Raw genomic sequence first — 25,660 nt, forward strand, 5'->3', positions numbered from 1 at the left:
AGAACAAAGAGTCACAAAAAATTTTAAATATTATAGTAAAAGTAGTTGCAAAGTAAACAGAAGAATGTTTAAGTGCTATACAAGAAGATTTAAAGTCTTATACAGGGGGGTTTTAGTTTTATACATAAAAGTCAAAAGTTTTAAGATAAAGAGATTTAGGCCTATCCTGTCCTCCCTCTTTCTTCTTCCTTACCTCCATATTCTTAGTAATGTTAACACTCACAAATTAATTTAGAGTAAAAAAGCACCATTTAATATAAGTAATAAGCATTAAAGAAAAACTATAAACATTTAACACATAATGTACCATATAAAAAAATAACACCAACCCTGGGCAGGGGGGGAAAAGAAAAAAACAAGTCAGAAAAGACATCAAAGTATGTATGTGCCTTTACCTAAGCTACTAAGCAAACCACAACTACCCAAGAAGACAATCTTTTCAATAACTTACAATAAACTACTACTACCTTAAAACCAAACAACAAAAAACTTCCAAGCCTTTCTTTAAAAGCACAAATTAAAAGAAAAATTTTTCCACCACACAAAACCACCCCAACTTAAAATAAGCTCCAACAAACAGCCACTGCTCTCCCCTCACAAGCCCAGCCAGTCAGTGCAGCAGAGGTGGCTGTGAGATTGGTCAAGCATGGTTTTCTGTCGCTGTAGAGATGGACACAAGCCATACACATACACCTGTGCTGCGACAACAATGGCTTCTTCTTTATTACAAGTTGTTCTCAAGTTTTTATACCCCTAAGAAAGTGTGATCTTAAATCATTAGGTAGATCAAAAAAGCTCAAGATATTCAATGGACAGAGCAATAGCTTATTGTATTTTATTGGTACAAAGCATTTAATGTCAACAATTCATCGCAAATGTGTTTACCGCAAAGTATGAAGGCATGCATGCTGCTCACTAAGGCACGTATCCTCTAACTACAAGGAACCCCGATGTGTTTATCAGTTTCCATGCTAACAGCCTTGCTTTCTTCCTTGCCATGGAAAAACTTGTATTTTGCTAATTTCTCTTCTGCTAACTCAGTCATTTGCCCTGCAGAACAGCTGCTAAGCCCATCCACAGTTTTCCCTTCCTGTTATTCCACAGGCTTAGAGATGACATCAAAGAGGAGTCTTTCTGTCACCTTTCTGGGGATGGAGTGATGCTGATAGGGCTGCAGTTTGCTGGCTCCTTCTTGGTGCCCTTTTGGATGACTGCAGAGGCTTTCCTCCACAGCTCACGCCTCTCTCTGGGGGGTATCGCCTTCCCTGAGATCTGCTGGCAGAGCAGCCTGAGCCAGAGGCAGGGGAAGAGATTCCCCTTGGCCCCAAAAGGGAAGGCTGGGCTCAGGCCGCGTGTCAGTGCGACCTGACAACGGGAGGAGAAGGCAGGGCAGGGACGCTGCTGCTCAGGGACCAGAGGAGCCCCACAGCTCGGGGCTCTGGGCCTGTGCTGCAGGCTCCCCTGCCTCTCCCTGCCCAGAATCAGCGGAGGAACAGCCAGAGCGGACTGCGGTGTTCCTTGAGGCGACGACGGGAGGAGAAGGCGGACAGGAGCAGGGCTCACGCAGGGCTCAGCAGGGACTAGTGCCCTCGTGGCTCTGGGCCTGTTCTGCAAACTCCCCAGACTCTTCTGTCTCCCAGACAGGGAGCGGACCAGCACCTGGAGGAGACTTTGGCGTTTCTGGACAGGGACCCACCGCTGACGGCTGCCATGAGTGACAGCAAGCCGGAGGGCCCTGGTGCCAGGGAGCCAGGTGAGGGCAAAGCCGCCCTCCCAGAGCCGGGCCCAGGGGCTCCTGTGGCAGGCGTTGTGTGGGGCCCAGAGCAGAGGCAGGGGGAGGCAGGAGCTGCTCAGCCATGCCGCGGCTGGGAGCCTCCTTCCTGCCCAAGTGGGGCCCAGCTGGGCCAGGGGGCAGCTCTTGGGACACCCGTGCCCGCAATGGCCCCTGCTCTCCAAGGCCTCCAGCCCTGCCCATCAGCCAGGCAGGCAGGCAGGGACAGAGCAGCCCTTGGGGCCGATGCTGCTGCAGCCAAAGAGCCCCGCAGAGGTTCTCATGCCCGCTGCCATTGGCTCTGTGCCCTGCAGCGTGCATGCTGTGTCGCCGTGCAGAGGCTGTCCCCTGTGCTTCCCCAAGCGCTGCCACCAGCTCCTGTGCTGCTGCTGATGCGCTGCCCAGCCCACCCACGGGCACTGCTGGAGCCTCACACCCACCACAGCCAGCTGGGGTGTGACAGCTCTGCTGCTATGGGCACGGCTCCGGGCAAAGCAGCCGCGTGTCCCTGGGCTGGGGACAGTGCCCAGGTCGGGCTTGGCAGAGCCCGTCTGCTCCTGGAGAGCCGGGGCCAGTGCCCAGGTGTGCCCTGGCCCGGCTCTGGGGCACCTTTGTCATTCCTGCTTGCCCTTAGAGCCGCCAGGGATGAGCCAGAGCTCAATGGCCACAGCCTGGCCGGGCAGTCAGGACTGGAGCCTTCCCGTGGCTCTCCAGCACCCAAGACCATCAGCCCCAGCTCGGAAACACTGCCGAACAGGGTTCGCCAATTTTTTTTCCTCTTAGATCTTTGAAAGGATTTTGAAAGTAACATTGTTTGACCACTTCTTCAAGGAACAAACGTGGCCCTTTTCTATTCATTAAAGAGTTTATTGGTTTCCCTGCACTTTCTTTTTCGTATCCTTCTGCTTCCTTCAGCATTCCGGGAAATAATGAAAATCGAACAAATTCTTCAAAGAAGTTTCTGAATCCACTATTAGGAGAAGTCTCTAAATTCACTCCTTCTCTTAAATACATCCTTTACATACAGTTAAGTAGCTGCTCCTGTAACATACAAAGATGTAATGGTTTACCTGACTGGACAACACAACATGATGTTATACACACCGGTACACTAAAACACTTTTGTTCCTGGGGAGTTGCAAAGTTGCAGGCTCTTCTTGAGGTCCTGAATTAATTCTGCATGCCCATTCATACCTGCATTTCCTCCCCATGCTCAGCTTTCACCTACAGTTCCCAGGGAACAGATGTTACATACTCACCTCAAGCAATAATCTACGTCGGTCTTCCCAACCCTCTTTTTCTTCATTGAGCTCTAATGACCTACAAAATAACTTTGGGCCCTCTGCACAAAAATAAAAAAAAAGAAGAACCTATTAATTAGGCTTAACAACTTTTCAATTTTGCTGCTGCTTCTAATAATCACGGACAACACAGCAATAAAGTCAGGAGTCAATTCTTCACATCCTTCCTATTCTCTTGCCCCCCACCAGACGCTGTCTCCCAACAGAAATGTTCCCTCCTGCAGCCTGGTGTCTGCGGGACAATGAAAGGCAGCAGCAGTTTTCCTCAGCATGCTGCAGTGTAAATTGCAGTGAAATAGCCGCTGTTTCATTAGAAGCTCAGCACCAGGATCACACATCTTCCCCCAGAACTGGGGCCTGCTGAGGACTGAGCTCTCCATTTTAACACCCCCTGCAAATCAGACAGGCTGGAAGAGTGCTGGGCACTGTATGAACGCAGCAATACATTCCTGCAGTGTTATCAAATCAGTCTCGAGAAATGCACATCATTTAAGCCTGTCTTAAGACTATTCTACAAAACACATAACAAGCAATTGTTTTGCTGGCCTCTGCAATTCTTGGGGACTCTGCGTGTTTCCTTTGGTTGTTGTTTTCTTTGCTTCTAAATACAAAATGCCCTGGATTCAGAAGGGAAAACCCCAGATTCATTAGGACAAAGAACCACAGGGACATATGGGGCTGACACGAACACTCAACATTCCTAGTGGTAACTCCAGAAAGACAGGAAAAAGTTAAACATTATATAAATACCTGAAAGGATCCAAAATGTCTAGGTAACCTGTCAAGTGGCTAATGTTTTGGTAAGCTCTAAAAGTCCAGATTCCTATTAGGCAATTATCTGAAAGAGAAGAAAGCCAGAAATCTGCTTGGCCTTTATTTTACCTGGACTTTCTCACGGGATTCTACCACAATTTTGAGCACAAGTAAGGATGCCAAAATTTGACTAGAAAACATTCCCAGGCAGGCAGCATTTTTGCCTCCTCATGAAATTCCAGGAACAGTTTTAAAAAAATACAAAAGGGGGTGAAGAAATTCTGTCGCACCTCTTAGGCGTTCATCATCTTCAAAGAAGAAGACAACTCTAGCACTTTCTGTGCGTGGTAAAGAAACGAACCTAGACAAGTACAAAGGGATTTTAGCATCCAAAATTGTTATATCAAATTTCATGAACGCAAGTTAAAACTGCAGTGCTTCAGAGAAATGGTATACATTGAAAAGCTTTATTCCCTAGTAACCAAATAGAGCCTTCTATTACGAAAATAAACCACTTCTTAAAAGAAAACTGGCTGTGTCTTTGGCTTCTGGCCAAACTCAGTTTGGAGTTGGTCAAAGCAAGATGAGCCCGTTAATTTCTTGCGCTCAACGTCTCTCTTTTCATATTCAAATTCACATCACATGGGCTGCTGGGAGTTTTGGCTCTGGGCAGCACAAATGGTTTTCCAAGATTACTTGCATTGCTCAGAGGTGTGCAATCTCAGTTTCCCATTCCCTGAGTGCTGCTATTAATATTCCCATAGCATCCAACTACTACAGGCAAGTAGACAACAAATAGGAGTGGAACTTGCATTTCTTGGTCCGTTTCAGTGTCTCACGTCTCAGGCTCATCATCACCCTCAGAACTGCCGTCTTGGAAACGAGAATCCTCTTGCCTTGTGACTTTTACCAGCTTTACTGTTCTAAGTCGGCAAGACTCTGCAATAACAGCACCAAAAAGGAAACAAAGCCACATCCAGATTATTCCTCCACTTATCAGGAAGGATTCCTCCTTTCAAGACAAATACTTACTGTGGAGAAGACAGATGTAGGAAGGACAGAATCTGCTCCTGCCAGATTTTCTGAGCTACATCTCTGCTCCAGGATTTTCCTCTCTGTTCTCGGGATCTCTGCTGTATTCTTAAACATTTTGTGTTGCATTCAGAAGACACTGAATACCTTCTGAATTCAGCACAACTGTGGAGGACTCCTTACTTTGTGTTGTTGCGTTGGGTTTTTTTTAAATTTTGGATAAGTTCACATGGTTTCTTTTCTCTCCTACAGGCCTGTTAGTCGATTTAATGTTCTTTCATCTTCTTTTCATAAGGCCTCATTTTATCTAAGCTTAGAACACTGCAACGATCATTTGTCATTCAGTTTCCTTTTTCTAAAGGTCCAAGAATAGAACTCGGTAACAAAGAGAATGTTCATGGATTTTGAGGTCAACTCCAGAATTTTGCTCCTCCCTCTCCATTAACACACATTTCCTTTAAAATCTTGTTGGGTTCTCTGAAACTTGATATGACTGGTGTGCCACCTTCCTCCCTGTTTGAGAGATTCAGGGCATGACAACAAGCTTTTTCACCACTCAGCAAAACCCCCAATGCCTTCTCAAAGCATGCCTTCCAGAATTCCTGAGATGCAAGCATGAGTTACCGCTCATTAATCTACCACAGCCTTGGCAAGCAGAAATGAAGATCAAAATGCTGCTGCCTACTTACTGACTTCTGCTGCTGAAAATCCCCTGCGTCCTGACCTTCGTTACACCACAATGCTCTACAGTGCCTGCCAGAAGCTCTTCCTTAGAAATGGCACTGTGAGAAGGGTTCTGTTGTTACCTTTTGTGATGCCTAACTCTTGTTTGTCTCCAGAGAAGGAAAACTTGAAAGCACTCTACTCCTGAGCTGTGTCGTTCTTGGGCAAAGGTCCAAAATGGTCATCTGGGGCAGAGTCCTGTGCATCCTCTTTGTCCCGGGGTATTTCCACAGTCTTTTCTGGTTTGTTCTTTGAAGCTCCAAACAAGTCTTTTAAATCAGCAGCAATACAGTAATCTGATTTCTTCAGATTACTGTATTGCTTACAGTAGTCTGGTTTCTTCAGACACTTGAGGCAGTGTCTCGCTCTCTTCTTTCTCCTTTCTTTTGGCTTTACTGAAATGAGATTGTTCAAGGATAGCAAAACAGCACACGTCCTTTCCAAAGACAGCTTCCCAAGGAGCACCTTACTCTGAACGTCTCCCTAACCATATCCAAGCCCATTAAGGAGAGGTTCACTCAAGAGTGAGTAGTGGGGAAACATCTCAGCTTGGAGTCAAAAGGCCGGAACAAGAGTCCTTTCTCATTAGCCACATCATTTAAGTGACTTTTCACTTAATACATGGGAAGACAGAAATCAAGGGATTTAGCACAAGACTACTTTCCTGCCAGTAGAAATGTCAAGATCTAATGCAGTTTTCTCACAGACCTGCAAATCGCAAGGTCCCTGTACTGACCGTTCTCACCTTCACTTCCGACAGCGAACAGATGGACTAGAAAGAAAAGATGAGGCTACGTGCTGCTGTTGGAGGTCCCATTTGAGGCCCGACGCCTCTGGCGGGAGCGGTTGCTCCTGCGGGAGCTCCCTGACAGTGTTCCCGTGCGCCTGGGCCACTCAGCACTTGCTGCTCTCCTCCTGCTCCTGTCCTGGCGACTCCTGGAACGGACAGGTTGATCCGAGGCCCGGCGCTGCAGGCGGGAGCGGCTGCGTCGGCGGGATGCCCCTGATGGAGTCTCCCTTTGCCTGGGCCTCTCAGTCCTTGGTGTTGTCCTGTGGCTGCTGCCACGGCGACTCCTGGACCGGAGAGGTTGATCCGAGGCCTGGCGCTGCAGGCGGGAGCGGCTGCGTCTGCGGGATGCCCCTGATGGAGTCTCCCTTTGCCTGGGCCTCTCAGTCCTTGGTGTTGTCCTGTGGCTGCTCTCATGGCGACTCCTGGACCGGAGAGCTTGATCCGAGGCCCGGCGCTGCAGGCGGGAGCGGCTGCGTCTGCGGGATGCCCCTGATGGAGTCTCCCTTTGCCTGGGCCTCTCAATCCTTGGTGCTGTGCTGTGGCTGCTGTCACGGCGACTCCTGGACCGGACAGGTGGACTTAGGGCCCGACGTTCCTGGCGGGATCGGCTGCGTCTGGGGAATGCCTGTGAAGGTGTCTCCCTTCGCCTGGGCCTCTCACTCCTTCGTCTTGTCCTGCTGCACCTGTGACAGCGACTCCTCGATCGGACTGGCCCATCTGGGGCCCGACCTTGCTGGCGGGAGCGGGTGCGCCTGCGGCTGGGCCCAGCATGTCTGGAATGGCCCCTGTCCTCAAGCTCAGGGGTGCTGCTGTTCGTTGACCTTGATGTGCTGGGGCTGCTGGTGTCCAGCGAGGGAGATGGCAGAGACTGCTGCCGTGCTGTGCGTTGCTGGCTGCTGCGGCTGCTGGTCACTGCAGATGAAGCCTGGGGATCCTGCCCCGATGGCACCGGGCCATGGGAGCTGGGGCTGATGGCCTCAGATTCTGCAGAGCTGTGAGCAGGCTCCAGTCCTGACTGACTGGTCGGGCTGGGGCCACTGAGCTCTGGCTCATCCCTGGGAGCTGTAAGGGCAAGCAGGAATGTCAAAGAGCACCCAGGCCCAAGGCAAGCCTGGCCAGAGCAAAACCCCAGCCCTTCAGGAGCAGACGGGCTCTGCCAGGCCCAGCCTGGGCACTGCCCCCAGCCCAGGGACACCGGGTGCTTTGCCTCATACCCGTTTCAAGACCAGCACAGCTGTCACACTCCCAGCTCTGTACGCTGTTTCTCAGGCCGGAGCAGCGCCTGTGGGTGCCCTCAGCAGCACAGGAGGAGCACACGAGCAGTTCCCAGGGCCTGGGGAAGCAAATGGGTTTATGGCACTGAGGACAAAGTGATTGTCTGGCCAAGCTCTTCTAGTTCTTTTCTCTTTGAGCCCTTGAAGTGACACGGGTACCCTGCAGAGCCTCAGGTGCAGCTCCCCAACTTACCCCTCTTCCTCTGCCTCGTCCCTGCCTCCCGGGTAAAGGCAATCCCTGGCATTGCACCTGCTGTGCCACTCTCCTAGATCCACAAAGTCATCGTCGTCCTCCCATGTTGGCAGTCTGATGGAGAAAGGAAAAGCTGATGAGTTTCTGCTGCCATCCCCTCACAGAGGTACAGGTTGTCCCTGCTCTTCCTCCCGTACTTTTCCAAGGCGTGTGTGAAGCTGAAGCCCAGACTCACGGGACAGGGCAGCGCCAGGACTGCTGGGGCAGGGCCTGGCAGAGCACAAACCTTGCACCTCCTGTCCTGTGAGGCAGGCAGAAGGACACCAACCTGAAGGGGATTCGGATCCCCAGCCTGAACATTTCGACAACGAATGCCTCCTCGTCTCTGCATATGGGGCACTGGAAGTATAAAACACCAGCACGCGTGGCTTGTTCCTGCAGGGCAAACAGAAGCAGGCTGAGCAAGGCCCTGGTGCTGCTGAGCACCTGCTGTGCCCTGGGGCTGAGGGAAGGGCTCCTACCTGGATGCAGTCCCTGTGGAACCAGGCCCCTTTGCACACTGGGCACACCAAGGTTCTGAAAGTCTTTCTATGCTCCACTGGTTCCAAGCAGATGAGACAATGGGTGCCCGGCTCTGGAGTCGCCTCCACGTCCTGCCTTGGGCGGTGGACAGGGCAGAAGGACCTGCAGGAAAATGAATGGGCAAAGTGAGAAATGTTGGATCTTCCGCCAGGGGTGACCAGGAGTGGGGAGGAGGTACCTGTAATATAGAATATACTGCGTGATGCAGCCGCCCTCCTTGGCACAGGGCAGGTGGAACCATCTGTCACAGCTCTGCCTGCAGCACATGATGGTTGCCCCGCTCTGGCCACAGACGCAGCAGCGCTGGGAAGAGCCAAGCAGCCCCATCAGCAGCAGCCTCGGGGCTTCCCCAGGCAGCCCCAGCGCTCCGGGCAGGGCGCAGGATGTGGCCGCTGCTGGGTCTCAGCCCACAGAGCCGTCTGGTGGAGGAGGGGGGCTCCCGTGCCAGAGCCTCTGTGCAGCTGCTGGCAGCCAGACTTTGTCCCACTGCCGCCTGGAAGGGCAGGCCTTTCCTTCCAAGTGTCTGGGCTAAGCTCTGGCAAACCTCACCTGGCACAAATCTCCCTGCTTGCATCGGACTCTCACCTTTTGTGCTGCCCGCCGCACTGCAATTTGGATATCTCGAGGAAGAAATCCCATGAGTCCAAGATGCTTGTTCTCTTGACGATGAAGTAGAGTGGCAAACAACTGCAGCAGAGGGGAGGAGCAGATGAGGAGAGAGGGGCAGGAACTGCCCATTGCAATGGTAGAAGGAGTTCCTGGAGCCACTCACCAGGCAGTACCAGTGGGCACAGAGCCCGCCCTTCTCCAGTTTGTCACCGCAGATGTCCGGGTCAGCCTCTGCACGGCGACACAGCATGCACACTGCAGGGCACAGAGCCAATGGCAGCGGGCATGAGCACCTCTGCGGGGCTCTTTGGCTGCAGCAGCATCGGCCCCAAGGGCTGCTCTGTCCCTGCCTGCCTGCCTGGCTGATGGGCAGGGCTGGAGGCCTTGGAGAGCAGGGGCCGTTGCGGGCACGGGTGTCCCAAGAGCTGCCCCCTGGCCCAGCTGGGCCCCACTTGGGCAGGAAGGAGGCTCCCAGCCGCGGCATGGCTGAGCAGCTCCTGCCTCCCCCTGCCTCTGCTCTGGGCCCCACACAACGCCTGCCACAGGAGCCCCTGGGCCCGGCTCTGGGAGGGCGGCTTTGCCCTCACCTGGCTCCCTGGCACCAGGGCCCTCCGGCTTGCTGTCACTCATGGCAGCCGTCAGCGGTGGGTCCCTGTCCAGAAACGCCAAAGTCTCCTCCAGGTGCTGGTCCTCTCCCTGTCTGGGAGACAGAAGAGTGTGGGGAGTTTGCAGAACAGGCCCAGAGCCACGAGGGCACTAGTCCCTGCTGAGCCCTGCGTGAGCCCTGCTCCTGTCCGCCTTCTCCTCCCGTCGTCGCCTCGAGGAACACCGCAGTCCGCTCTGGCTGTTCCTCCGCTGATTCTGGGCAGGGAGAGGCAGGGGAGCCTGCAGCACAGGCCCAGAGCCCCGAGCTGTGGGGCTCCTCTGGTCCCTGAGCAGCAGCGTCCCTGCCCTGCCTTCTCCTCCCGTTGTCAGGTCGCACTGACACGCGGCCTGAGCCCAGCCTTCCCTTTTGTGACCTTGCTCGCACGGGTCACAATGGCCACTCTGACATCAGCATCGTGCAGCCAAAATTGGGGCGGCCATGGCCTCAGGTCCCTGGCAACCACTTGAGGCGGCCCCCTTGGGAACCCAGGTTCTGAGATGGGTGCGAAGGTTTGGCCAGCAGGAAACCCAGGCAGGGACTCCTGCAGCAAGTGCAGGGCCAAATGCCAGGCCCCGAGGCAGCCATGGGGCACTGCTCTGCTGCTGCGCCTGCTGCTGCTCCTGCACATTGCACACAGTCACAGAGCCACCTGCTCTGTCTCAACCCTGTTCAGCACTGGACAGTAGGACACAGTAAAATGTTCTCTTGGGTACATGATCGAATCATTCAAAGTCCCGCGTAAACGCAACTCACATTCAAAGAAAACACACAGAAAACCCCAAACCCTGCTACAAACCTGGAATTGACACAAAAAGCAAAAGGTTCCTCTTCAGAAACACAGGCGAACATTTTGGCCCAATGCTTTCTCCTATTAGATCTTTGAAAGGATTTCCAAAGTAACATTGTTTGGCAACTTCTTCAAGGAACAAACAGGAAACGCTTCTGATGTCTAAGACAAGATTTATTGGTTTGCTTTCCCTTTCTTTTTGGAATCCTTACGCTTCACCAGGCAGTCCAGAAAATTGTGAAAATCCAGCATAATGCTAGGGGAAGTTTCTGAATTCACGGTTTGTCTCAAAGACTATTTTACATACCAAGAAGGAACTGCTCCTGTAACATACAGAGGTGCAGTGGTTTCCCTGAATGGACATCACAAGATGACGTTATACACGCCTCTATACTAAAGAACTTCTGTTGCCTGGTAATTACAAACCTTCAAGCTCTTCTAGAGGCTTTCCTCTGTGCAACTTCACTAGGTCCCTCTCTGCTCAACTCTCAAGCATGCCCAGGTCTCACTGAAGGGCAGCACAGCCTTGTGGTTTTTTAACCTCCTGCTCCCTTTTCCATCCCATCAGCAAACCTGCTGAGCGAGGGCTCCGTCCCTTCTGCCAGGTCACTGGGGAATAGGGCAAACAAGGCTGGTCCCAGCAGGGCCCCCTGAGCTCACAGCTCTCTGAGTTTGGAGCTCCACTGTCCACTTCTCTACGCCACTGTCCCTGAGCTGCCCCGTGACCCTGATATGGGAGGCCGGGACAAAGCCTTGCTGAAGTCCCGGCTGACAACAGCTGTCAGAACTCAAAATGCCCCTCAGACATTTTTAGATGTTCCAAGTCCAAGTCAGAAGCATTTAAGACCCTAGCAGGCAACTAATAACAGCTGTAATCTTAGATTTAAACCATAGAATAATTTACCAACCTTATAAAAAGAACAAAGAGTCACAAAAAATTTTAAGTATTATAGTAAAAGTAGTTGCAAAGTAAACAGAAGAATGTTTAAGTGCTATACAAGAAGATTTAAAGTCTTATACAGGGGGGTTTTAGTTTTATACATAAAAGTCAAAAGTTTTAAGATAAAGAGATTTAGGCCTATCCTGTCCTCCCTCTTTCTTCTTCCTTACCTCCATATTCTTAGTAATGTTAACACTCACAAATTAATTTAGAGTAAAAAAGCACCATTTAATATAAGTAATAAGCATTAAAGAAAAACTATAAACATTTAACACATAATGTACCATATAAAAAAATAACACCAACCCTGGGCAGGGGGGGAAAAGAAAAAAACAAGTCAGAAAAGACATCAAAGTATGTATGTGCCTTTACCTAAGCTACTAAGCAAACCACAACTACCCAAGAAGACAATCTTTTCAATAACTTACAATAAACTACTACTACCTTAAAACCAAACAACAAAAAACTTCCAAGCCTTTCTTTAAAAGCACAAATTAAAAGAAAAATTTTTCCACCACACAAAACCACCCCAACTTAAAATAAGCTCCAACAAACAGCCACTGCTCTCCCCTCACAAGCCCAGCCAGTCAGTGCAGCAGAGGTGGCTGTGAGATTGGTCAAGCATGGTTTTCTGTCGCTGTAGAGATGGACACAAGCCATACACATACACCTGTGCTGCGACAACAATGGCTTCTTCTTTATTACAAGTTGTTCTCAAGTTTTTATACCCCTAAGAAAGTGTGATCTTAAATCATTAGGTAGATCAAAAAAGCTCAAGATATTCAATGGACAGAGCAATAGCTTATTGTATTTTATTGGTACAAAGCATTTAATGTCCACAATTCATCGCAAATGTGTTTACCGCAAAGTATGAAGGCATGCATGCTGCTCACTAAGGCACGTATCCTCTAACTACAAGTAACCCCGATGTGTTTATCAGTTTCCATGCTAACAGCCTTGCTTTCTTCCTTGCCATGGAAAAACTTGTATTTTGCTAATTTCTCTTCTGCTAACTCAGTCATTTGCCCTGCAGAACAGCTGCTAAGCCCATCCACAGTTTTCCCTTCCTGTTATTCCACAGGCTTAGAGATGACATCCAAGAGGAGTCTTTCTGTCACCTTTCTGGGGATGGAGTGATGCTGATAGGGCTGCAGTTTGCTGGCTCCTTCTTGGTGCCCTTTTGGATGACTGCAGAGGCTTTCCTCCACAGCTCACGCCTCTCTCTGGGGGGTATCACCTTCCCTGAGACCTGCTGGCAGAGCAGCCTGAGCCAGAGGCAGGGGAAGAGATTCCCCTTGGCCCCAAAAGGGAAGGCTGGGCTCAGGCCGCGTGTCAGTGCGACCTGACAACGGGAGGAGAAGGCAGGGCAGGGACGCTGCTGCTCAGGGACCAGAGGAGCCCCACAGCTCGGGGCTCTGGGCCTGTGCTGCAGGCTCCCCTGCCTCTCCCTGCCCAGAATCAGCGGAGGAACAGCCAGAGCGGACTGCGGTGTTCCTTGAGGCGACGACGGGAGGAGAAGGCGGACAGGAGCAGGGCTCACGCAGGGCTCAGCAGGGACTAGTGCCCTCGTGGCTCTGGGCCTGTTCTGCAAACTCCCCACACTCTTCTGTCTCCCAGACAGGGAGAGGACCATCACCTGGAGGAGACTTTGGCGTTTCTGGACAGGGACCCACCGCTGACGGCTGCCATGAGTGACAGCAAGCAGGAGGGCCCTGGTGCCAGGGAGCCAGGTGAGGGCAAAGCCGCCCTCCCAGAGCCGGGCCCAGGGGCTCCTGTGGCAGGCGTTGTGTGGGGCCCAGAGCAGAGGCAGGGGGAGGCAGGAGCTGCTCAGCCATGCCGCAGCTGGGAGCCTCCTTCCTGCCCAAGTGGGGCCCAGCTGGGCCAGGGGGCAGCTCTTGGGACACCCGTGCCCGCAACGGCCCCTGCTCTCCAAGGCCTCCAGCCCTGCCCATCAGCCAGGCAGGCAGGCAGGGACAGAGCAGCCCTTGGGGCCGATGCTGCTGCAGCCAAAGAGCCCCGCAGAGGTGCTCATGCCCGCTGCCATTGGCTCTGTGCCCTGCAGCCTGCATGCTGTGTCGCCGTGCCGAGGCTGACCCCTGTGCTTCCCCAAGCGCTGCCACCAGCTCCTGTGCTGCTGCTGATGCGCTGCCCAGCCCACCCACGGGCACTGCTGGAGCCTCACACCCAGCACAGCCAGCTGGGGTGTGACAGCTCTGCTGCTATGGGCACGGCTCCGGGCAAAGCAGCCGCGTGTCCCTGGGCTGGGGACAGTGCCCAGGTCGGGCTTGGCAGAGCCCGTCTGCTCCTGGAGAGCCGGGGCCAGTGCCCAGGTGTGCCCTGGCCCGGCTCTGGGGCACCTTTGTCATTCCTGCTTGCCCTTAGAGCCGCCAGGGATGAGCCAGAGCTCAATGGCCACAGCCTGGCCGGGCAGTCAGGACTGGAGCCTTCCCGTGGCTCTCCAGCACCCAAGACCATCAGCCCCAGCTCGGAAACACTGCCGAACAGGGTTCGCCAATTTTTTTTCCTCTTAGATCTTTGAAAGGATTTTGAAAGTAACATTGTTTGACCACTTCTTCAAGGAACAAACGTGGCCCTTTTCTATTCATTAAAGAGTTTATTGGTTTCCCTGCACTTTCTTTTTCGTATCCTTCTGCTTCCTTCAGCATTCCGGGAAATAATGAAAATCGAACAAATTCTTCTGAGAAGTTTCTGAATCCACTATTAGGAGAAGTCTCTAAATTCACTCCTTCTCTTAAATACATCCTTTACATACAGTTAAGTAGCTGCTCCTGTAACATACAAAGATGTAATGGTTTACCTGACTGGACAACACAACATGATGTTATACACACCGGTACACTAAAACACTTTTGTTCCTGGGGAGTTGCAAAGTTGCAGGCTCTTCTTGAGGTCCTGAATTAATTCTGCATGCCCATTCATACCTGCATTTCCTCCCCATGCTCAGCTTTCACCTACAGTTCCCAGGGAACAGATGTTACATACTCACCTCAAGCAATAATCTACGTCGGTCTTCCCAACCCTCTTTTTCTTCATTGAGCTCTAATGACCTACAAAATAACTTTGGGCCCTCTGCACAAAAATAAAAAAAAAGAAGAACCTATTAATTAGGCTTAACAACTTTTAAATTTTGCTGCTGCTTCTAATAATCACGGACAACACAGCAATAAAGTCAGGAGTCAATTCCTCACATCCTTCCTGTTCTCTTGCCCCCCACCAGACGCTGTCTCCCAACAGAAATGTTCCCTCCTGCAGCCTGGTGTCTGCGGGACAATGAAAGGCAGCAGCAGTTTTCCTCAGCATGCTGCAGTGTAAATTGCAGTGAAATAGCCGCTGTTTCATTAGAAGCTCAGCACCAGGATCACACATCTTCCCCCAGAACTGGGGCCTGCTGAGGACTGAGCTCTCCATTTTAACACCCCCTGCAAATCAGACAGGCTGGAAGAGTGCTGGGCACTGTATGAACACAGCAATACATTCCTGCAGTGTTATCAAATCAGTCTCGAGAAATGCACATCATTTAAGCCTGTCTTAAGACTATTCTACAAAACACATAAAAAGCAATTGTTTTGCTGGCCTCTGCAATTCTTGGGGACTCTGCGTGTTTCCTTTGGTTGTTGTTTTCTTTGCGCCTACATACAAAATGCCCTGGATTCAGAAGGGAAAACCCCAGATTCATTAGGACAAAGAACCACAGGGACATATGGGGCTGACACAAACACTCAACATTCCTAGTGGTAACTCCAGAAAGACAGGAAAAAGTTAAACATTATATAAATACCTGAAAGGATCCAAAATGTCTAGGTAACCTGTCAAGTGGCTAATGTTTTGGTAAGCTCTAAAAGTCCAGATTCCTATTAGGCAATTATCTGAAAGAGAAGAAAGCCAGAAATCTGCTTGGCCTTTATTTTACCAGGACTTTCTCACGGGATTCTACCACAATTTTGAGCACAAATAAGGATGCCAAAATTTGACTAGAAAACATTCCCAGGCAGGCAGCATTTTTGCCTCCTCATGAAATTCCAGGAACAGTTTTAAAAAAATACAAAAGGGGGTGAAAAAATTCTGTCGCACCTCTTAGACGTTCATCATCTTCAAAGAAGAAGACAACTCTAGCACTTTCTGTGCGTGGTAAAGAAACGAACCTAGACAAGTACAAAGGGATTTTAGCATCCAAAATTGTTATATCAAATTTCATGAACGCAAGTTAAAACTGCAGTGCTTCAGAGAAATGGTATACATTGAAAAGCTTTATTCCCTAGTAACCAAATAGAGCCTTCTATTACAAAAATAAACCACTTCTTAAAAGAAAACTGGCTGTGTCTTTGGCTTCTGGCCAAACTCAGTTTGGAGTTGGTCAAAGCAAGATGAGCCCATTAATTTCTTGCGCTCAACGTCTCTCTTCATATTCAACTTCACATCACATGGGCTGCTGGGAGTTTTGGCTCTGGGCAGCACAAATGGTTTTCCAAGATTACTTGCATTGCTCAGAGGTGTGCAATCTCAGTTTCCCATTCCCTGAGTGCTGCTATTAATATTCCCATAGCATCCAACTACTACAGGCAAGTAGACAACAAATAGAAGTGGAACTTGCATTTCTTGGTCCGTTTCAGTGTCTCACGTCTCAGGCTCATCATCACCCTCAGAACTGCCGTCTTGGAAACGAGAATCCTCTTGCCTTGTGACTTTTACCAGCTTTACTGTTCCAAGTCAGCAAGACTCTGCAATAACAGCACCAAAAAGGAAACAAAGCCACATCCAGATTATTCCTCCACTTATCAGGAAGGATTCCTCCTTTCAAGACAAATACTTACCGTGGAGAAGACAGATGTAGGAAGGACAGAATCTGCTCCTGCCAGATTTTCTGAGCTACATCTCTGCTCCAGGATTTTCCTCTCTGTTCTCGGGATCTCTGCTGTATTCTTAAACATTTTGCGTTGCATTCAGAAGACACTGAATACCTTCTGAATTCAGCACAACTGTGGAGGACTCCTTGCTTTGTGTCGTTGCGTTGGGTTTTTTTTAAATTTTGGATAAGTTCACATGGTTTCTTTTCTCTCCTACAGGCCTGTTAGTCAATTTAATGTTCTTTCATCTTCTTTTCATAAGGCCTCATTTTATCTAAGCTTAGAACACTGCAACGATCATTTGTCATTCAGTTTCCTTTTTCTAAAGGTCCAAGAATAGAACTCGGTAACAAAGAGAATGTTCATGGATTTTGAGGTCAACTCCAGAATTTTGCTCCTCCCTCTCCATTAACACACATTTCCTTTAAAATCTTGTTGGGTTCTCTGAAACTTGATATGACTGGTGTGCCACCTTCCTCCCTGTTTGAGAGATTCAGGGCATGACAACAAGCTTTTTCACCACTCAGCAAAAACCCCAATGCCTTCTCAAAGCATGCCTTCCAGAATTCCTGAGATGCAAGCATGAGTTACCGCTCATTAATCTACCACAGCCTTGGCAAGCAGAAATGAAGATCAAAATGCTGCTGCCTACTTACTGACTTCTGCTGCTGAAAATCCCCTGCGTCCTGACCTTCGTTACACCACAATGATCTACAGTGCCTGCCAGAAGCTCTTCCTTAGAAATGGCACTGTGAGAAGGGTTCTGTTGTTACCTTTTGTGATGCCTAACTCTTGTTTGTCTCCAGAGAAGGAAAACTTGAAAGCACTCTACTCCTGAGCTGTGTCGTTCTTGGGCAAAGGTCCAAAATGGTCATCTGGGGCAGAGTCCTGTGCATCCTCTTTGTCCCGGGGTATTTCCACAGTCTTTTCTGGTTTGTTCTTTGAAACTCCAAACAAGTCTTTTAAATCAGCAGCAATACAGTAATCTGATTTCTTCAGATTACTGTATTGCTTACAGTAGTCTGGTTTCTTCAGACACTTGAGGCAGTGTCTCGCTCTCTTCTTTCTCCTTTCTTTTGGCTTTACTGAAATGAGATTGTTCAAGGATAGCAAAACAGCACACGTCCTTTCCAAAGACAGCTTCCCAAGGAGCACCTTACTCTGAACGTCTCCCTAACCATATCCAAGCCCATTAAGGAGAGGTTCACTCAAGAGTGAGTAGTGGGGAAACATCTCAGCTTGGAGTCAAAAGGCCGGAACAAGAGTCCTTTCTCATTAGCCACATCATTTAAGTGACTTTTCACTTAATACATGGGAAGACAGAAATCAAGGGATTTAGCACAAGACTACTTTCCTGCCAGTAGAAATGTCAAGATCTAATGCAGTTTTCTCACAGACCTGCAAATCGCAAGGTCCCTGTACTGACCGTTCTCACCTTCACTTCCGACAGCGAACAGATGGACTAGAAAGAAAAGATGAGGCTACGTGCTGCTGTTGGAGGTCCCATTTGAGGCCCGACGCCTCTGGCGGGAGCGGTTGCTCCTGCGGGAGCTCCCTGACAGTGTTCCCGTGCGCCTGGGCCACTCAGCACTTGCTGCTCTCCTCCTGCTCCTGTCCTGGCGACTCCTGGACCGGAGAGGTTGATCCGAGGCCCGGCGCTGCAGGCGGGAGCGGCTGCGTCTGCGGGATGCCCCTGATGGAGTCTCCCTTTGCCTGGGCCTCTCAATCCTTGGTGTTGTCCTGTGGCTGCTGTCACGGCGACTCCTGGACCGGAGAGGTTGATCCGAGGCCCGGCGCTGCAGGCGGGAGCGGCTGAATCTGCGGGATGCCCCTGATGGAGTCTCCCTTTGCCTGGGCCTCTCAGTCCTTGGTGTTGTCCTGTGGCTGCTGTCACGGCGACTCCTGGACTGAAGAGGTTGATCCGAGGCCCGGCGCTGCAGGCGGGAGCGGCTGCGTCGGCGGGATGCCCCTGATGGAGTCTCCCTTTGCCTGGGCCTCTCAATCCTTGGTGCTGTGCTGTGGCTGCTGTCACGGCGACTCCTGGACCGGACAGGTGGACTTAGGGCCCGACGTTCCTGGCGGGAGCGGCTGCGTCTGGGGGATGCCTGTGAAGGTGTCTCCCTTCGCCTGGGCCTCTCACTCCTTCGTCTTGTCCTGCTGCACCTGTGACAGCGACTCCTCGATCGGACTGGCCCATCTGGGGCCCGACCTTGCTGGCGGGAGCGGGTGCGCCTGCGGCTGGGCCCAGCATGTCTGGAATGGCCCCTGTCCTCAAGCTCAGGGGTGCTGCTGTTCGTTGACCTTGATGTGCTGGGGCTGCTGGTGTCCAGCGAGGGAGATGGCAGAGACTGCTGCCGTGCTGTGCATTGCTGGCTGCTGCGGCTGCTGGTCTCGTCGGATGAAGCCTGGGGATCCTGCCCCGATGGCACCGGGCCATGGGAGCTGGGGCTGATGGCTTCAGATTCTGCAGAGCTGTGAGCAGGCTCCAGTCCTGACTGACTGGTCGGGCTGGGGCCACTGAGCTCTGGCTCATCCCTGGGAGCTGTAAGGGCAAGCAGGAATGTCAAAGAGCACCCAGGCCCAAGGCAAGCCTGGCCAGAGCAAAACCCCAGCCCCTCAGGAGCAGACGGGCTCTGCCAGGCCCAGCCTGGGCACTGCCCCCAGCCCAGGGACACCGGGTGCTTTGCCTCATACCCGTTTCAAGACCAGCACAGCTGTCACACTCCCAGCTCTGTACACTGTTTCTCAGGCCGGAGCAGCGCCTGTGGGTGCCCTCAGCAGCACAGGAGGAGCACACGAGCAGTTCCCAGGGCCTGGGGAAGCAAATGGGTTTATGGCACTGAGGACAAAGTGATTGTCTGGCCAAGCTCTTCTAGTTCTTTTCTCTTTGAGCCCTTGAAGTGACACGGGTACCCTGCAGAGCCTCAGGTGCAGCTCCCCAACTTACCCCTCTTCCTCTGCCTCGTCCCTGCCTCCCGGGTAAAGGCAATCCCTGGCATTGCACCTGCTGTGCCACTCTCCTAGATCCACAAAGTCATCATCATCCTCCCATGTTGGCAGTCTGATGGAGAAAGGAAAAGCTGATGAGTTTCTGCTGCCATCCCCTCACGGAGGTACAGGTTGTCCCTGCTCTTCCTCCCGTACTTTTCCAAGGCGTGTGTGAAGCTGAAGCCCAGACTCACGGGACAGGGCAGGGCCAGGACTGCTGGGGTAGGGCCTGGCAGAGCACAAACCTTGCACCTCCTGTCCTGTGAGGCAGGCAGAAGGACACCAACCTGAAGGGGATTCGGATCCCCAGCATGAACATTTCGACAACGAATGCCTCCTCGTCTCTGCATATGGGGCACTGGAAGTATAAAACACCAGCACGCGTGGCTTGTTCCTGCAGGGCAAACAGAAGCAGGCTGAGCAAGGCCCTGGTGCTGCTGAGCACCTGCTGTGCCCTGGGGCTGAGGGAAGGGCTCCTACCTGGATGCAGTCCCTGTGGAACCAGGCCCCTTTGCACACTGGGCACACCAGGGTTCTGAAGGTCTTTCTATGCTCCACTGGTTCCAAGCAGATGAGACAATGGGTGCCCGGCTCTGGAGTCGCCTCCACGTCCTGCCTTGGACGGTGCACAGGGCAGAAGGACCTGCAGGAAAATGGATGGGCAAAGTGAGAAATGTTGGATCTTCCGCCAGGGGTGACCAGGAGTGGGGAGGAGGTACCTGTAATATGTAATATACTGCGTGACGCAGCCGCCCTCCTTGGCACAGGGCAGGTGGAACCATCTGTCACAGCTCTGCCTGCAGCACATGATGGTTGCCCCGCTCTGGCCACAGACGCAGCAGCGCTGGAAAGAGCCAAGCAGCCCCATCAGCAGCAGCCTCGGGGCCTCCCCAGGCAGCCCCAGTGGTCCGGGCAGGGCGCAGGATGTGGCCGCTGCTGGGTCTCAGCCCACAGAGCCGTCTGGTGGAGGAGGGGGGCTCCTGTGCCAGAGCCTCTGTGCAGCTGCTGGCAGCCAGACTTTGTCCCACTGCCGCCCGGAAGGGCAGGCCTTTCCTTCCAAGTGTCTGGGCTAAGCTCTGGCAAACCTCACCTGGCACAAATCTCCCTGCTTGCGTCAGGCTCTCACCTTTTGTGCTGCCCGCCGCACTGCAATTTGGATATCTCGAGGAAGAAATCCCATGAGTTCAAGATGCTTGTTCTCTTGACGATGAAGTAGAGTGGCAAACAACTGCAGCAGAGGGGAGGAGCAGATGAGGAGAGAGGGGCAGGAACTGCCCATTGCAATGGTAGAAGGAGTTCCCGGAGCCACTCACCAGGCAGTACCAGTGGGCACAGAGCCCGCCCTTCTCCAGTTTGTCACCGCAGATGTCCGGGTCAGCCTCTGCACGGCGACACAGCATGCACACTGCAGGGCACAGAGCCAATGGCAGAGGGCATGAGAACCTCTGCGGGGCTCTTTGGCTGCAGCAGCATCGGCCCCAAGGGCTGCTCTGTCCCTGCCTGCCTGCCTGGCTGATGGGCAGGGCTGGAGGCCTTGGAGAGCAGGGGCCGTTGTGGGCACGGGTGTCCCAAGAGCTGCCCCCTGGCCCAGCTGGGCCCCACTTGGGCAGGAAGGAGGCTCCCAGCCGCGGCATGGCTGAGCAGCTCCTGCCTCCCCCTGCCTCTGCTCTGGGCCCCACACAGCGCCTGCCACAGGAGCCCCTGGGCCCAGCTCTGGGAGGGCGGCTTTGCCCTCACCTGGCTCCCTGGCACCAGGGCCCTCCGGCTTGCTGTCACTCATGGCAGCCGTCAGCGGTGGGTCCCTGTCCAGAAACGCCAAAGTCTCCTCCAGGTGCTGGTCCTCTCCCTGTCTGGGAGACAGAAGAGTGTGGGGAGTTTGCAGAACAGGCCCAGAGCCACAAGGGCACTAGTCCCTGCTGAGCCCTGCGTGAGCCCTGCTCCTGTCCGCCTTCTCCTCCCGTCGTCGCCTCGAGGAACACCGCAGTCCGCTCTGGCTGTTCCTCCGCTGATTCTGGGCAGGGAGAGGCAGGGGAGCCTGCAGCACAGGCCCAGAGCCCCGAGCTGTGGGGCTCCGCTGGTCCCTGAGCAGCAGCGTCCCTGCCCTGCCTTCTCCTCCCGTTGTCAGGTCGCACTGACACGCGGCCTGAGCCCAGCCTTCCCTTTTGTGACCTTGCTTGCACGGGTCACAATGGCCACTCTGACATCAGCATCGTGCAGCCAAAATTGGGGCAGCCATGGCCTCAGGTCCCTGGCAACCACTTGAGGCGGCCCTTTTGGGAACCCAGGTTCTGAGATGGGTGCGAAGGTTTGGCCAGCAGGGAACCCAGGCAGGGACTCCTGCAGCAAGTGCAGGGCCAAATGCCAGGCCCCGAGGCAGCCATGGGGCACTGCTCTGCTGCTGCTCTGCTGCTGCTCCTGCACGTTGCACACAGTCACAGAGCCACCTGCTCTGTCTCAACCCTGTTCAGCACTGGACAGTAGGACACAGTAAAATGTTCTCTTGGGTACATGATCGAATCATTCAAAGTTCCGCGTAAAAGCAACTCACATTCAATGGAAACACACAGAAAACCCCAAACCCTGCTACAAACCTGGAATTGACAGAAAAAGCAAAAGGTTCCTCTTCAGAAACACAGGCGAACATTTTGGCCCAATGCTTTTTCCCTGTTAGATCTTTGAAAGGATTTCCAAAGTAACATTGTTTGGCAACTTCTTCAAGGAACAAACAGGAAACGCTTCTGATGTCTAAGAGAAGATTTATTGGTTTGCTTTCCCTTTCTTTTTGGAATCCTTACGCTTCACCAGGCAGTCCAGAAAATTGTGAAAATCCAGCATAATGCTAGGGGAAGTTTCTGAATTCACGGTTTGTCTCAAAGACTTTTTTACATACCAAGAAGGAACTGCTCCTGTAACATACAGAGGTGCAGTGGTTTCCCTGAATGGACATCACAAGATGACGTTATACACGCCTCTATACTAAAGAACTTCTGTTGCCTGGTAATTACAAACCTTCAAGCTCTTCTAGAGGCTTTCCTCTGTGCAACTTCACTAGGTCCCTCTCTGCTCAACTCTCAAGCATGCCCAGGTCTCACTGAAGGGCAGCACAGCCTTGTGATTTTTTAACCTCCTGCTCCCGTTTCCGTCCCATCAGCAAACCTGCTGAGCGAGGGCTCCATCCCTTCTGCCAGGTCACTGGGGAATAGGGCAAACAAGGCTGGTCCCAGCAGGGCCCCCTGAGCTCACAGCTCTCTGAGTTTGGAGCTCCACTGTCCACTTCTCTACGCCACTGTCCCTGAGCTGCCCCGTGACCCTGATATGGGAGGCCGGGACAAAGCCTTGCTGAAGTCCCGGCTGACAACAGCTGTCAGAACTCAAAATGCCCCTCAGACATTTTTAGATGTTCCAAGTCCAAGTCAGAAGCATTTAAGACCCTAGCAGGCAACTAAAACCAGCTGTAATCTTAGATTTAAACCATAGAATAATTTACCAACCTTACAAAAAGAACAAAGAGGCACAAAAAATTTTAAGTATTATAGTAAAAGTAGTTGCAAAGTAAACAGAAGAATGTTTAAGTGCTATACAAGAAGTTTTAAAGTCTTATACAGGGGGGTTTTAGTTTTATACATAAAAGTCAAAAGTTTTAAGATAAAGAGATTTAGGCCTATCCTGTCCTCCCTCTTTCTTCTTCCTTACCTCCATATTCTTAGTAATGTTAACACTCACAAATGAATTTAGAGTAAAAAAGCACCATTTAATATAAGTAATAAGCATTAAAGAAAAACTATAAACATTTAACACATAATGTACCATATAAAAAAATAACACCAACCCTGGGCAGGGGGGGAAAAGAAAAAAACAAGTCAGAAAAGACATCAAAGTATGTATGTGCCTTTACCTAAGCTACTAAGCAAACCACAACTACCCAAGAAGACAATCTTTTCAATAACTTACAATAAACTACTACTACCTTAAAACCAAACAACAAAAAACTTCCAAGCCTTTCTTTAAAAGCACAAATTAAAAGAAAAATTTTTCCACCACACAAAACCACCCCAACTTAAAATAAGCTCCAACAAACAGCCACTGCTCTCCCCTCACAAGCCCAGCCAGTCAGTGCAGCAGAGGTGGCTGTGAGATTGGTCAAGCATGGTTTTCTGTCGCTGTTGAGATGGACACAAGCCATACACATACACCTGTGCTGCGACAACAATGGCTTCTTCTTTATTACAAGTTGTTCTCAAGTTTTTATACCCCTAAGAAAGTGTGATCTTAAATCATTAGGTAGATCAAAAAAGCTCGAGATATTCAATGGACAGAGCAATAGCTTATTGTATTTTATTGGTACAAAGCATTTAATGTCCACAATTCATCGCAAATGTGTTTACCGCAAAGTATGAAGGCATGCATGCTGCTCACTAAGGCACGTATCCTCTAACTACAAGTAACCCCGATGTGTTTATCAGTTTCCATGCTAACAGCCTTGCTTTCTTCCTTGCCATGGAAAAACTTGTATTTTGCTAATTTCTCTTCTGCTAACTCAGTCATTTGCCCTGCAGAACAGCTGCTAAGCCCATCCACAGTTTTCCCTTCCTGTTATTCCACAGGCTTAGAGATGACATCCAAGAGGAGTCTTTCTGTCACCTTTCTGGGGATGGAGTGATGCTGATAGGGCTGCAGTTTGCTGGCTCCTTCTTGGTGCCCTTTTGGAAGACTGCAGAGGCTTTCCTCCACAGCTCACGCCTCTCTCTGGGGGGTATCAGCTTCCCTGAGACCTGCTGGCAGAGCAGCCTGAGCCAGAGGCAGGGGAAGAGATTCCCCTTGGCCCCAAAAGGGAAGGCTGGGCTCAGGCCGCGTGTCAGTGCGACCTGACAACGGGAGGAGAAGGCAGGGCAGGGACGCTGCTGCTCAGGGACCAGCGGAGCCCCACAGCTCGGGGCTCTGGGCCTGTGCTGCAGGCTCCCCTGCCTCTCCCTGCCCAGAATCAGCAGAGGAACAGCCAGAGCGGACTGCGGTGTTCCTTGAGGCGACGACGGGAGGAGAAGGCGGACAGGAGCAGGGCTCACGCAGGGCTCAGCAGGGACTAGTGCCCTCGTGGCTCTGGGCCTGTTCTGCAAACTCCCCACGCTCTTCTGTCTCCCAGACAGGGAGAGGACCAGCACCTGGAGGAGACTTTGGCGTTTCTGGACAGGGACCCACCGCTGACGGCTGCCATGAGTGACAGCAAGCAGGAGGGCCCTGGTGCCAGGGAGCCAGGTGAGGGCAAAGCCGCCCTCCCAGAGCCGGGCCCAGGGGCTCCTGTGGCAGGCGTTGTGTGGGGCCCAGAGCAGAGGCAGGGGGAGGCAGGAGCTGCTCAGCCATGCCGCGGCTGGGAGCCTCCTTCCTGCCCAAGTGGGGCCCAGCTGGGCCAGGGGGCAGCTCTTGGGACACCCGTGCCCGCAATGGCCCCTGCTCTCCAAGGCCTCCAGCCCTGCCCATCAGCCAGGCAGGCAGGCAGGGACAGAGCAGCCCTTGGGGCCGATGCTGCTGCAGCCAAAGAGCCCCGCAGAGGTGCTCATGCCCGCTGCCATTGGCTCTGTGCCCTGCAGTGTGCATGCTGTGTCGCCGTGCAGAGGCTGTCCCCTGTGCTTCCCCAAGCGCTGCCACCAGCTCCTGTGCTGCTGCTGATTCTCTGCCCAGCCCACCCACGGGCACTGCTGGAGCCTCACACCCACCACAGCCAGCTGGGGTGTGACAGCTCTGCTGCTATGGGCACGGCTCCGGGCAAAGCAGCCGCGTGTCCCTGGGCTGGGGACAGTGCCCAGGTCGGGCTTGGCAGAGCCCATCTGCTCCTGGAGAGCCGGGGCCAGTGCCCAGGTGTGCCCTGGCCCGGCTCTGGGGCACCTTTGTCTTTCCTGCTTGCCCTTAGAGCCGCCAGGGATGAGCCAGAGCTCAATGGCCACAGCCTGGCCGGGCAGTCAGGACTGGAGCCTTCCCGTGGCTCTCCAGCACCCAAGACCATCAGCCCCAGCTCGGAAACACTGCCGAACAGGGTTCGCCAATTTTTTTTCCTCTTAGATCTTTGAAAGGATTTTGAAAGTAACATTGTTTGACCACTTCTTCAAGGAACAAACGTGGCCCTTTTCTATTCATTAAAGAGTTTATTGGTTTCCCTGCACTTTCTTTTTCGTATCCTTCTGCTTCCTTCAGCATTCCGGGAAATAATGAAAATCGAACAAATTCTTCTGAGAAGTTTCTGAATCCACTATTAGGAGAAGTCTCTAAATTCACTCCTTCTCTTAAATACATCCTTTACATACAGTTAAGTAGCTGCTCCTGTAACATACAAAGATGTAATGGTTTACCTGACTGGACAACACAACATGATGTTATACACACCGGTACACTAAAACACTTTTGTTCCTGGGGA

General features: G+C 52.0%; 2 protein-coding genes across 2 annotated transcripts; both read right to left on the bottom strand.

Annotated features, from left to right (window-relative positions):
* Positions 1-5,442: 5,442 nt before the first annotated feature.
* On the bottom strand, positions 5,443-13,090 carry LOC146766260 (uncharacterized). The gene is made up of 10 exons (XM_085590182.1): positions 13,038-13,090; positions 12,520-12,666; positions 9,616-9,728; positions 9,202-9,283; positions 9,005-9,106; positions 8,359-8,521; positions 8,166-8,272; positions 7,838-7,951; positions 7,585-7,703; positions 5,443-7,432 (listed from the first exon to the last, which is right to left on the bottom strand). The coding sequence occupies exons 1-10, from the start codon at positions 13,088-13,090 to the stop codon at positions 6,372-6,374; spliced, it is 2,061 nt and encodes a 686-aa protein (XP_085446308.1). The 3' UTR covers positions 5,443-6,371.
* A 2,245-nt stretch (positions 13,091-15,335) lies between these two features.
* Positions 15,336-19,573, bottom strand: LOC146766261 (uncharacterized). Its single transcript, XM_085590183.1, has 5 exons — positions 19,500-19,573; positions 19,214-19,327; positions 18,961-19,079; positions 18,124-18,808; positions 15,336-17,985 (listed from the first exon to the last, which is right to left on the bottom strand). The coding sequence occupies exons 1-5, from the start codon at positions 19,571-19,573 to the stop codon at positions 17,748-17,750; spliced, it is 1,230 nt and encodes a 409-aa protein (XP_085446309.1). The 3' UTR covers positions 15,336-17,747.
* Between the last annotated feature and the right edge of the window lie 6,087 nt (positions 19,574-25,660).

This window comes from Lonchura striata, chromosome 12 (genome assembly GCF_050655825.1).
Source record: "Lonchura striata isolate lonStrDom1 chromosome 12, ASM5065582v1, whole genome shotgun sequence".
In the NCBI taxonomy this organism is placed as follows: domain Eukaryota; kingdom Metazoa; phylum Chordata; class Aves; order Passeriformes; family Estrildidae; genus Lonchura; species Lonchura striata.

Bases quoted from the DNA above. Each gene is read 5' to 3' on its own strand.
- LOC146766260 (XM_085590182.1), bottom strand. From the start codon at position 13,090: ATGGCAGCCGTCAGCGGTGGGTCCCTGTCCAGAAACGCCAAAGTCTCC. The intron at 9,284-9,615 runs GTGAGGGCAAAG...TGTGCCCTGCAG, and splicing joins CCCTGGTGCCAGGGAGCCAG to TGTGCATGCTGTGTCGCCGT. The intron at 8,273-8,358 runs GTAGGAGCCCTT...TTTGCCCTGCAG, and splicing joins TCCACAGGGACTGCATCCAG to GAACAAGCCACGCGTGCTGG.
- LOC146766261 (XM_085590183.1), bottom strand. From the start codon at position 19,573: ATGTTCATGCTGGGGATCCGAATCCCCTTCAGGTTGGTGTCCTTCTGC. The intron at 19,080-19,213 runs GTAAGTTGGGGA...TTGCTTCCCCAG, and splicing joins GACGAGGCAGAGGAAGAGGG to GCCCTGGGAACTGCTCGTGT. The intron at 17,986-18,123 runs GCCCAGGCAAAG...AAGGATTGAGAG, and splicing joins ACAACACCAAGGACTGAGAG to GCCCAGGCAAAGGGAGACTC.